The 12,213-nt window shown below is 40.9% G+C and overlaps 2 protein-coding genes across 2 annotated transcripts in view; one reads left to right on the plus strand and one right to left on the minus strand.

The window, feature by feature from the left end:
* The first annotated feature begins 4,142 nt into the window (after positions 1-4,142).
* Positions 4,143-5,035, plus strand: LOC146608775 (gamma-crystallin S-like). The gene is made up of 3 exons (XM_085349056.1): positions 4,143-4,151; positions 4,226-4,468; positions 4,763-5,035. The coding sequence occupies exons 1-3, from the start codon at positions 4,143-4,145 to the stop codon at positions 5,033-5,035; spliced, it is 525 nt and encodes a 174-aa protein (XP_085205182.1).
* Positions 5,036-5,835: 800 nt separating this feature from the next.
* Positions 5,836-12,213, minus strand: part of LOC146608776 (voltage-gated delayed rectifier potassium channel KCNH8-like) — a 52,031-nt gene continuing 45,653 nt past the window's right edge. Inside the window, exons 13-15 of the mRNA XM_085348799.1 lie at positions 8,616-8,725; positions 8,309-8,355; positions 5,836-6,585 (exon numbers count right to left, since the gene is read on the minus strand). Coding sequence (XP_085204925.1) covers positions 5,836-6,585; positions 8,309-8,355; positions 8,616-8,725 — 907 coding nt within the window. The remainder of the gene's footprint in view (positions 6,586-8,308; positions 8,356-8,615; positions 8,726-12,213) is intronic.

A 12,213-nucleotide genomic window follows, 5' to 3' on the forward strand; every position in this document is an offset into this window, starting at 1 on the left:
AGGGGAGAGTGCAGGAGGCAGGGAGGGAAAGAAAGGGGAGGGAGGAAGGTCTGGGAGGGAAACTCAGAGACAGAATGACATTAAATCAGAAAGAAAATACAGTAGTCACATTTATTACTGCCCCCAGATCACAGTTTTAGCCTCAATTAATGTAAAGCAAATACAAGTGCAAAGAAATGGACAAAGCTGTGCAGGTAAAATAAGCCACTTCTTTGTTCTCGAAAGCTGCAAACTAAAATGAATAATGTGATCATGTTAGTCATTAATTCATAATCCAGATGTGGCGATAGCAGAGAACAGGAGGACGGGGAGGAAAAAGTGGAAACAGGATGATGGCAGAAAAAGGTGATTAATGTCAGAAGTTCATCTTGGAAGCAATGTCAGAAATCGTGCGGCTCATAAATAGAAGTAGATGCGATGGAGATAGAGATCTATAAATGAAAGACACAGAGATGATTCCTTCATATATGATAGGCTTAAAAGTCCTGTCTTTGTCTTTATGTCTCTTTAACCCACAATTCTGTTCTTCTATACTACACAGAGTTTTCCATGCTTTGGTGTTAGATAGACGAGCAAAATGCTTCAGCGAAGCTTTAAAGAAATGGTCACATGATGCACTAAACTGATGGAAAGCTAGGCCTTTTTATGAAGCGGACAATTCAAAATTCAGCGGAGAATACTGGTGTCCAGCCGTCTTCCTGTGTTTTTCTCACAGTGTAAAAACAAGTCGTTTTCTTGAGTTTGTGGTCCCTGATTATAAAAACCCGGGACAGCTTCACGGGGAGCTTGCTGTACTCTGTGTGTAACATGTTAATGCTATTGGATTATAGCTTATTGTGTTTCCATTGTCTTTACAAGATGATAAATGGGGAATATTATCTCCCTTGCTTTTAAGGAAAGCAATAAAACCCTGGACTTTCCCCATTATTTATTTCACATATATACACCGTCCATCCACCGGTTATATGTTTGTTTGTGTGTGCGTCCAAATAGCAGGCCTGGGTTTTCCCAACAGTGTGGTCAGCATGTCTTGATTTATTCTAGATGGAAGAATAGTCACCTATCATTACCACTCAGCCCGTCTGCCTTCCTGTCGCACCTCCTCTGTGGTTTTGCTCTCTCTCTCTCCCTGTGTGCTGTGTGTGTGTATATGTGTGTGTGTGTGTATATGTATGTGTATATGTGTGTGCATGTGCCCGCACTGACAACACTTGTCTGTCCTACATCATCTTAAGTATCTTTGACAGCTCACCACAGGTCACTCACCATGAGCATAAGGTGTGTGTGTGTGTGTGCGTGTGTGTGTGTGTAGGTATGTGCAGCAGTTAAAGGGTGCTTTCAGAAGGCTCCAGCGGGAACAAGCCGGCTCTCATAACCTGTAATGGCAAATATTGATGTTACACGTGCTTTAACGTGCTTAAAAGACCACGCGGTGTGTTCTTGATTGACTTATATGGCATAAAGTGAGATGTCTGCAATCTGTTTTAAAGCAGAACAAAGTTTCAGTGCGGCCGACTGAACGCCTCAAAGTTACTGCAGAACAAACCATTACATCACAAATAAGAATCAAGTCTCTTTTTTTCTCTTTTTTTTTTTTTTTTTGCTTTGCGCATTTTAAGAAGACACTTGTCAGATCAGTCACATACAAATTATAATCGTCAATAATAATCAATAGTCACTCTTTGGCTTCTCTATTAAATGGATTAATCTTGAAAGAGATGCAAAACTTTTCATATGTAACTCACAGAGGCTACGTTTTACTCACAGGCCCACAAGATAAAGATATTTCTATAACTTAATATCTAATATGATAAAAAGAAAATGAAACAAAGCCAATTGGAAATGTTTAATATTAACATTCAAAATCAGTTATTAAAATAAAGACATGTACTGTCTGTCTGTTTGGTGACACTTGTCACTGGCGCAGGAGCACTGCTCTAAAAAAAATGAGAGACTGTACATATACTGGACCTGTCATAAGCTTGTGCTTTTCTGTGCAAATGCTGCCTCACTGTGGTGCCAAGGGGGAAATTATATGTTTGCTACTGAGGGTGTGTACACTAGTCCAGAGCTTAAGCTTTAGGTAATTATCAGGTAATAAAACTAAATACAAAACTAAAAGAAGATGTTTGTTTTTTTTACCTAATTGAAATAAAAATACAATAAGAAAATGTGTGTTAAACAAAATTAAACAGATGGAATATACTGTATATAATAAAAATAATGACTCAATCAATCAATACATACATGTACAGGAAATGTCTACCAAAGCCACCTGTAGTTCCTTTGTCTGTCTTCCGTGGTTCACTGTGGCTTTGACAGAAATATAGATAAATTAAATTGTGTCACCTGTACAGAGCACAAGAATAAAGAACTCATTTCAAATGTTTTTAAATGGCCTATGTAACTATTACTGAGCTATCATGAATTTAAACAAATAAATTTACATTGCTTGTTTTGATTCCCAAAAACCACAAACACAAGTAAGAAGAGGAGCAAGGAGAAGACCCATCATGGAAAGGCAGGTTTCTGCACGCACCACAGGCAGATAAAAGAAATGGATGGCATCCAGAAATCCTACCAGTGGCTGGACAAAGCTGGACTGAAAGACAGCACAGAGGCACTAATCATGGCAGCACAAGAACAAGCTCTGAGCACAAGATCCATAGAGGCTGGGGTCTATCACACCAGGCAAGACCCCAGGTGCAGGCTGTGTAAAGTTGCCTCTGGGCCAATCCAGCACATAACAGCAGGGTGCTAACAGGAAGGGCATACACGGAACGCCATAACCAAGTGGCTGACATAGTATACAGAAACATCTATGCCGAATATGGCCTGGAAGTCCCGAGGTTCTGGTGATGGCTTTCCAATGGACATAGTAGTGGTGGACAAGCAGAAGAAGACGGCCGTAGTGAGAGACGTAACGATACTGAATGACAGCAACATCAGGAAGAAGGAACACGAGCTGAAGAAGTACCAAGGGCTCAGAGAAGAGCTCAAGAAGATGTGGAGAATGAAGGTAACAGTGGTCCCAGTGGTAAACAGAGAGCTCAGTGCAGTGATTCCCGAGCTAGGCGATTGGCTCCAGCAGATCCCTGGAACAACATCCAAGAGCGCCGTCCTAGGATAAGCAAAGTTACTGTGCAAGAACCTTAAGCTCCCAGGTCTCTGGTAGAGGACCTGACCTTGAAGGATAAAGACCCCCCGCAGGGCAAGGGTGTAATTTGATATAAATATAGATTTCATAATCTCTATATAAAATATGACAAAATCACAAATCAGGGGAAAAAAACAACAACTGTGCTTTAGTTGGTTTAATTTCTTTAACAACCTTTGTTGAGTGATATCACCAAAAACCAGCTGTTAAGCCAGCCTTGTTCATGCCTATGTAAAGCCTGTGTAAATGCTTCTGCTTTGATGTGAGCACAGCGTGTATGTGTTAAGTCTGAAAAGTGAGTACTGACTGCAGAGATGAGGAACTGCTGCCATCTCTGCACTGAGATGAAAAGAAAACAGATTATCCACAGAAATATGCAACTAAGTGAGCAGACTAACCAGTGGATTTCCAGTGTGAAAAGTTTACAGGCCGAACCGTGAGCTGAAGTTGGGAGATTTTATGCTACACAGCAAGAAGTGCATCATCTTACTTCTAATATGAAATTCAGAACTGAAGTATTGAAGCTCTGGATGACAGTGCAGCATTTTGGACTGAAGAGGAAGAAGTATCACACTGACTGGATGGCAATACACCTCAGCAGTTCAGCTAATGGGAGTTCTACTTTAGCTTAGAGTTGCTATGATTAAGTGCAGTTTAATATTTATGCAATCATCCATCAGTGTGTTATTTGTAACTGTGTGCGTGTGTGTAGTTCGCACTGTGTGCAGTATGTTTACAGTTTTCTGTAAAGAGTTGGTCAGTGCCTGAGGTCTTTATGTGGTCTAATCCCACAGCCTCTTTCTGGAAAACACGAGTAGCAGTGGAACCACTGACTCAAATTTTGGATCTCATTCTCATGACCAAGCAATTGTGTGAGTTTCAGAGGGCTCTGAAGCTATAAAAGAGGGCAATATGAGCACATACACGTTACATTATTGTAGCTATTTCAAGGGAGGCTAAACAGTGAAGCACAGTCGGTCCCAAGATGGGCAGGGTGAGTAGAACAACATTTAGATCTGGCATGTAAAATCATTAATACCAGGTTATCACTCACATACAATCCCCCAGATCATCTTCTACGAGGACAAGAACTTCCAGGGTCGCAGGTACGAATGCGACAGCGACTGCACCGACTTCCACTCCTATCTGAGTTGCTGCAACTCGGCCCGTGTGGAGAGCGGGACCTGGGTCATCTACGAGAGACCAAACTACTTGGGTTACCAGTACGTCCTGAAGAGAGGGGAATACCCCAACTACCACAGCTGGAACGGCCTCAATGACAGAGTCAGCTCTTGCAAGATGATTCACTTTGTAAGCCATCTCAACACATCAGGTGCCTCGTACCAAGAGGTCAAAGACACTGTGGTTAGTGGGAAAGTGGCTGTGTAAGATCCTACACATCTCAGGGGACATTGGGAAATTTTATAGCATTTTAAAAACGCCACTTCATTTTCACATAAATGAATCTTGAAATCTGGATCGGTGGAATAAATCCATGATAAGAAACAACGTATTTTGTAGTGACATCAATCAAACCTAGCTTCATTGTTTTCCCAACCCCCTCCCCTCTACCTACCATCTTCTTCTGTATCCCGCTTCACTCAGGCCCCTGGAGACCCCTACAAGATCCAGCTGTATGGCAAAGCCGATTTCTCCGGTCAGGTGTTTGAAGCGAGCGAGGACTGCGCCTCTGTGCTGGAGACGTTTCACTGGAGAGAGGTGCACTCCTGCAGGGTCCTGGGAGGCTGGTGGGTCTTCTACGAGCACCCCAACTACAAGGGCCGCCAGTACCTACTGGAGAAAGGCGAGTACCGCAGGCCTGTGGACTGGGGCGCTGTCTGCCCCACTGTGCAGTCGTTCAGACGGCTGACTGAGTAAAAGAATTCCAATTATTATTATTTTTTTAACCTTTTCTTTGGCTTTCGATTAGCTAATAATTTGCATCAATGCAGCTGCTAAATAGCTAAAATAAAAACTGGATGATGAGGCATTGCGCAGTTGTTTCATCCCTGTGTGTTAGTGTGGTGCTTTAAAGTGTGGAGATAAAAAAGTCTACCCTGTGTGACCACAGCTAAATTATTTAAAGCTGTATTAAAGAAGTTATTAAAAGGGACTCGGGGGTCTAGTTGAGGGGGTTGTGGGTGCTGTAACACCATTTAACGGATTTTATGTTCACAGATTTTCCCAAATTAAAAACATAAGGCACCACTTCGGTGTTTATGCAAAATTCAAGCTATTTTAAATCAGGGCTAAACTTGGCAAAGTATGCTCATGTCCTTTAGAAAGCTCCAATCATTGCTTTTGCATGAGTTGTGTAAGAGCTGCATTCATTTTCAGTCAGTCTAACATTACTGCTGTGTGTTGCACACCTTTCAAATCATTTTACAGACTGGTATCCTAACAGAAACCAGTGCTAGCACAGTAAAAGGAGAAAAAACATGCTTTTAGTATACACTTAGAAGTCTTTCCTTTATATGATTGACTGTAAATAAATCAAATGAAACTGTAAAACAAACGTTTATTCTCAGATCTTCTTGAAGGTGCTCATGATAACAGTTTCCAACAGTTTAAAATCAACATATTTACATTGTAACCCGCATGCCAAACTTTGTCATGCAGTAGGATGTGTGGCATGCTGCTCCTGTCTCTTAGTCGAGTGTCCCAGTCTTCCTGTGTGCTCACATCGAGGACTGTCCCTCATCTACGAGGCTAAGCTGGGTGGTGTGCTCCCCCCACTCCACCCTCTGCAGGTCCAGGAGGGGCTCTCGGGAACGTGACGCCATGCTGGAGGTTTGGAGAGAAATCTGAGGCTGGATGTCAGACTGGGAAAGGGAATGAGGATAAGACTGGGACATGAAGTGGGTCTCTGACTGGAGGTGGGACTCAGAATGGGATTGGAGTGGGAAGTGGAGCCGAAGCCGTGATTGCGGCTCTGATAAATCCACCAGAAGGGGAGTGATGGATAATGGGTGGCTTGATGAAGAAAGAGAAGGGATGGAGGTGGAAGAGGAGGGATGTGGCACGATTGTGTGCTCGTGGGGAGAGCTGTTGAGCGAAGGGGGAGCCGAGCGGTGAGAGACCGGGGGAGTGGTACTGGTTTGGTGAGAGAATGGAGGACTATGGGGGGAAGGAGAAGAAGAAAGTGGATCGAACTCTCCTTGAAACACCTTGGTCATGCTCAGCTGTGGAGAGGGCGGTTCATGCATCATGGACGACGGAGGATTTTGATCATCAGGACAGTGCACAGGTGCATGCTGGGTATTGAGGTGTAGGGCCAGAGAGCAGCTGAGTGGGGACACGCTGGGCGAGGGAGTCACGGCACTGGGAGTCAGCAGTGCGGACGGGTTGTGAAAGAGAGGCCTGAGAAGTCGCGTCATTTCCTGCAGCTCCTGACTCACAATGGATACTTGATGGGAGAGGACAGACATCTAGAGGACGAGATGAAAGGATGTGAAAGCAAAAATAATATTACTGGTAATCCCATATAAATACAGCATTTCTCAGTAACACATAATTACAAGAAGCTTTTATCCCAGACACTCGTGTCGAGATAACCCTGCAGGGATTTGTGTCTCCTCCTTGAAGGGAACCGAGGATCTCATGCTCACTGGCCAAACGTGTAAGCTCCTCTAAAATGGCTTATAACTGTTTCTTAATATATTCATTGGTCAGTGTCACAAATAATTATGAAGAATGATGTCATTCATTCATTGATTTGTTCTTTCATTTGGTCTAATTAACTCCCTGCCCTAATGAGTCTTATTAAAACCAGTAGCAAGTGATTAATTTTTACTGTCATCATGCAACACAAGTTACACCAAATTATATACAGATGAAGTCTCTTTATGTCTCTAACAAATCATAAATAATAAAGCAAATAACAAATAAAAAGAGCTGATGAATTCCATCATCTCACCGCCCGAGAAAAGAAACTCTTCTCCAAATCCAAATCCACACTGTCAAAGTCTATTTATTTAAAATTGTGAAAGTACACAAATAATTAGGCAAACAGGAAAAAACCTTATGCCTCAAGCTTAAAAACAAGTACTGAAATATCCATATTCATACATGTTTCACATTTTGAAATCCCTGAAGCGCACAAAGGTGCTTAAAGTAAGTAAAGTTGTAGAGCTAGCTTACTTTTTTTTAAACAAACCAATCTCAACCTGGGGCTATGGTAGGTATTTGGTGGGGTGGGGGTGGGGGAATGATTTGGCCCAGATTTTTGCTGGATGTACTCCCTCTAGGAGTACACTAGCTTGTGCCCCAGGGACCATTCACATGTCAGGGGGCTGTGGTTTGATCACATAATGTAGTGTATTTAAAAATAACAAGGAAAAACGACACACATGCAGTGCATGAAATGTACCTTTCTAGCATTTGGAGTCATCGACTGGATTGATCCCTTTAATTATCACCGAACTGCTTCTTTGTTAAAGCCACAAAGAAACTGAATAAAGTTTTGATGGACAGTTTTTTTTGCCCTGAAGTAATAAACAAAATCTCTTGACAAACAGCTACATCTTAGGCCCCTGAAGGTTCTTATCTACATCACGTTATGACATCATCACGTTGTTTGTCGACCACCTACCAACGACCTGTTCTTAACCTTTAAGCACCTAATATCTAATGAAAGAATTACATAACTTTCATGTAATGGCAGTCAAATCTGTTGAAGCTGAATTATACAAGATATATTATAATGTCACCATGTTACCTAGCAACCGCCTAGCAACAGGCTTAAATCATCAATTTTTAAGATTTGGTGCACCTAGAACACTTTATCGAAGAATTGCATTATTTTCATGGGGATGTACTACTACTAATACTACTACTACTACTACTAATAATAATATTAATTACTAACTTCATGCAGTTCTTAGCATTAATAGATTCATATCTTAAAGTGTTGGCAAAGTCTGAACCTGAACCAACTGAGCCACTTTACATGCATTTTGTTGAGACTGTCCTTAGAAACAACAAGTTAGACAGAAAGTTAAACTCTTACAGCTGAACAACCGCATTCTACATGGTTGTGTAATAAATCATTAGCTGCCACAAGTGCCCAGTAAAATAATGTGGATGTAACCACAGATTAAGAGCCTGCTGAAAAAAATGTTTTGTTTTTCATGACACTATAACAAGCCTTACCTCATATTTAAGCTTTGTAATGGTTTGCATGGTTTCATCCCGGGCCCCTGTGGACACACAGATATACACACTTACACACAATGCATTAATTCTGAGTGAATCAGGACTTTGGAAGCTGGTATGAAGGATGATGTAAAAATGTGGCCTTCAGAAGTTTGATACCCACTGAGCTGGACACAATAACAAAAACATCCACCATATAAACGAATGTTGTTCAGTAGCAACATAATATTCACAAAGGCTCTATCCATCAAAAAACTTCAGTATTACTGTGCATTAGTTTTTACCTGCTCTTCCTGCTCTTTACCTGAGGTGGCTGAATCCGGGCCGGGCAGAAAGCTCTGGGTTGCACTGGGAGAAAAATCAAATCTCGGAATTGAACCGCTCTGGTTTTCTGTCTCGATCCCATCCACAAACCTGAGGGAAGACGGGGAGGCGGTGAGAGTGCATTTCACGCAAGACAACAAGATAACACAATAAAATTGGATTTACCATTTACAGATAATTGCCAGTTAGTATAATAAGAGACTCCAGAAAAAAAGGGGGCAGTTTGGGGAACTATTTTATCTGAATGTGAGGATTCAGCTATCAAAACCTGCTGGTTAATGACACAGAGACACCACATGGTGGCAGCAGACTCTGCCAACAAACTGCAATACTGGGTAAAAATGACACATTAAAAGCTGCAGTTATACATCCAGGCAGGTATACTGGAAATGACTTTTACTTGTTTAAGACAACATACGAGATCCCTCCTTCCTCACGTAAATTTACATGAGCAAGTTCCAACAAAATAAATCATTCGTTGAGTCCAGAAAATCTTTTATTATATCACACAGAACTCCTTTAGAGTTTCCAGGAGTGTGATTAAGGCACTCCCCAAAACCTTTCAGTTATTTTATATTCTTAACAGCAAACACTTTCTTTTCAGAGTAGAGTAGTCGACAAGATTCATTAGCCTGGGAGGCACGAACCTGCTCAATAAAAAGTTGTTATCATTTTCCTATTAGGATCTAAAATATGCATGAAAGTGGTGCATGAGAAAAGATCGAGCTGTGCCCTGTCCTCTGAGGTGCGTGCATTTGCTCAGTGAATTTCAAAGTGAGTGGAACCGGGATGACAAACCAAAAATCCGTAGGCAGCATGCAAAAATAAGTATAAATGTAATAAGCGCCATCGATTTAAAGTCTATAGTTTTGTAGTTGAGTTCTTTTATGGGAAACTTACAACCCAGTACATCAAAAATGATCAAAGCATCCTCGCTCCACACTGCTGTCTGTTCTGAGAGTGCTTCAGCTCTGAAAGGAAAGTATCTCAGATCTATTATCTGCTAGACTCCTGCAGATCCCAGACCTCCATCTGCTTTCTACAAAGCCCGCAAAGTTCACAGAGATGTCAAAGGCTCACTACGCCTCTTCAAGAACTCATCGTTATAAAGAGGGTTTATGGAAACGCTGCCCAGCTGTCAACAGTCAGTGGGTCAAAGGTCGTGCTCAGTGTGAGCAGATGACGGAGAGAGGCTGCGCACCTGTGTACTAATTACTATCCACACTCCTGCTCACTCACAATCATACACAGAGTGTGTGACTGTAAGCGCTCCCTCATTCACTCATCTGCTATTTACTCCTGCTAGGACTTTGAGTTTTTGGACGCTAATGAGTCACCACCGACAGATGTAGTATTGCATAACGCTAATGTGCGTGCCTATTATCTCACGAGGTAGGAGGAAAGTAGCGTTACATTGTGGGATCTTTAGCAAAATGAGGTGTAAGGTGAAACTTACTTTTTTTTTTAGGACTTTATGTAGAAATTGGACACAAACTACCAAAAACAGAAGCGTGGATTGAATCAAAATAAGGTTTTTTATGTGGATATAATGTAAGCAGTCCGAGAGCGCAAACCACCATGGTGGCTCATTCTCCGGGGAGCATTTACTTTTAAGGGGATAGTGTGTAAATAAACATTATGTATGAGTAGCTAATGGATACTGACTTGTAAATAAGGGCGTTAATAACGTGAGATTATTATATAACGTTATACTACAGTATATTTCTAAGTAAGTAAGCGGCTCATTTTTTCTCTTGACAATACTTTAAAGATACGACACACTTTGAGGCCAACTTGAAAAAACGTAAAGGTTCGGTCAAATATGACTTGATGCAAACTATTAAGTGATATTTAGAATGCTCATTCACCACAACACGTTCTCATCCCAACAAAATTGTCAGTATGTTACGTGTTTGGAGCTGGTTGAATCTATACATGTAAATGTGTTTTGGGGAATGAGAATGCTCTTTTCACCAGTGTCATTTCCTAAATGTTGCCAATATAAACAAAGGCAGCAGAATTTTAAGTTTTAAAGATAAAAGACATATTACGTTTGACCTTATTTGACCTTGAAGAAGAGGTCAGAGTTTAAAAAATAACATGATATTTTAAACTATATACAGTACTTTGTATATGTTGACACACACCACACTTGCAAGAATCATAGTTTCTAAATTCTAAGTAATTCAATGATTTATTGGTCAATTTTTGACCAATAAATCATTGAGTTGACCTTGAAGACCTTGGTAGATGTGAACCAATTTTAATGGACTGTTAACACGACCCCGCTCTACACCCCTACAAAGTTTCATCAGAATTCATTCAAAAGCTTTCCAGCTATCACGGTTACAAACAGAAAGACATTCAAATGCTACCAAAAACATAACCTCCTCCTCGACAAGTTTGCGACAGTTGCTTAGACATGATCTTACTTCCTGTTCAACAGCTTCGTCCTTTCTATAAAAACCTCAAATCCATCTGCCAGCTTTTTGTGAGACATAGTCGAAAGATTAACAGCGCCCATTCTGGTGAAGATTAAAAAAAAAAAAAACATCCTTTGAAGTAATTTGGTGAAGTTACATTGGACATGACACATCTCAGCTTTGGGACTTCCCATAGCATTACCAGACACTTCAGTCCCCAAATCCAATTACCATGTTCTTCCTCTAAGCATGTGGTGTTATTTATTCATCTAATTTTGGTGAGTTTCCCAGTTTTGAAGATATTGGCTGTAGAGATGTCTGCCTTCTCTTGAATATAATTAAACTAAACAGCGCTTAGATGGAATTGAAAGGATGAAAAAGGATGACTGGGAAAAAAAAATCAGCAGCAGCATCTCATTTCAGAAATCATGACCCACTTATTCAAAATAAAATATGCGAACTTTGTTGGGAGCAGTTTCATATAAGAACTATTCTCTTTGCTACGTCCACCAGTCATATTGCTCTGCAGTGCAGACCCGTGAAGAGAGCTGCGTGCTTGTAATAGGATGTATTAAAGGCAAGAATTGAAACCCGCCTCAGTTGGACTGTAATGTTAGGTAGAGTATATACGCCAAAACATAGAGAATTCCTCCAAAAAACAAGAGCACGCATAGAGAGATTGTGTGATTTCATTCTTGGATAAGTCTCTACTTTATGAAAGCCATTTCTGAAACCACTCTGAGACTCTGCCTTTATATAAAACACAGAGGGACAACTAGACTTTTTCCTCTTCGATATTAAAAAAAAAAAACTTCTGAAAGAAAGCATTTTGAGAATCTGCATACATTTAAAATTTGTAACATCACTTTAGCTACACACAAACGACTTTTAAAGCAGTAATATACAACACCACCGTAGCGTCACTGACAAAAGAGAGGGGGGAAACTTTTCAACCCCTTATTTTAAGAAACCCATATGAAATGAAGACAGAAACATTTTGAAAGGAAATGCTTAGATGCAGAAAATGAACAAATGCAAGTATGTAGTGTAGCTCTAATGACAGCTGGGGTACCCCACCATCCTTTCTGTGGTCGGGATCCAACCACAAAATTTCATCAACATCACAAAGGATTTTATTCCCTCACCAGGCAGCAT

The sequence above is a fragment of the Diplotaxodon limnothrissa genome, linkage group LG23, assembly GCF_057381915.1.
Source record: "Diplotaxodon limnothrissa isolate DT_005_m linkage group LG23, D_limnothrissa_male_GT1.1, whole genome shotgun sequence".
Classification (NCBI taxonomy): domain Eukaryota; kingdom Metazoa; phylum Chordata; class Actinopteri; order Cichliformes; family Cichlidae; genus Diplotaxodon; species Diplotaxodon limnothrissa.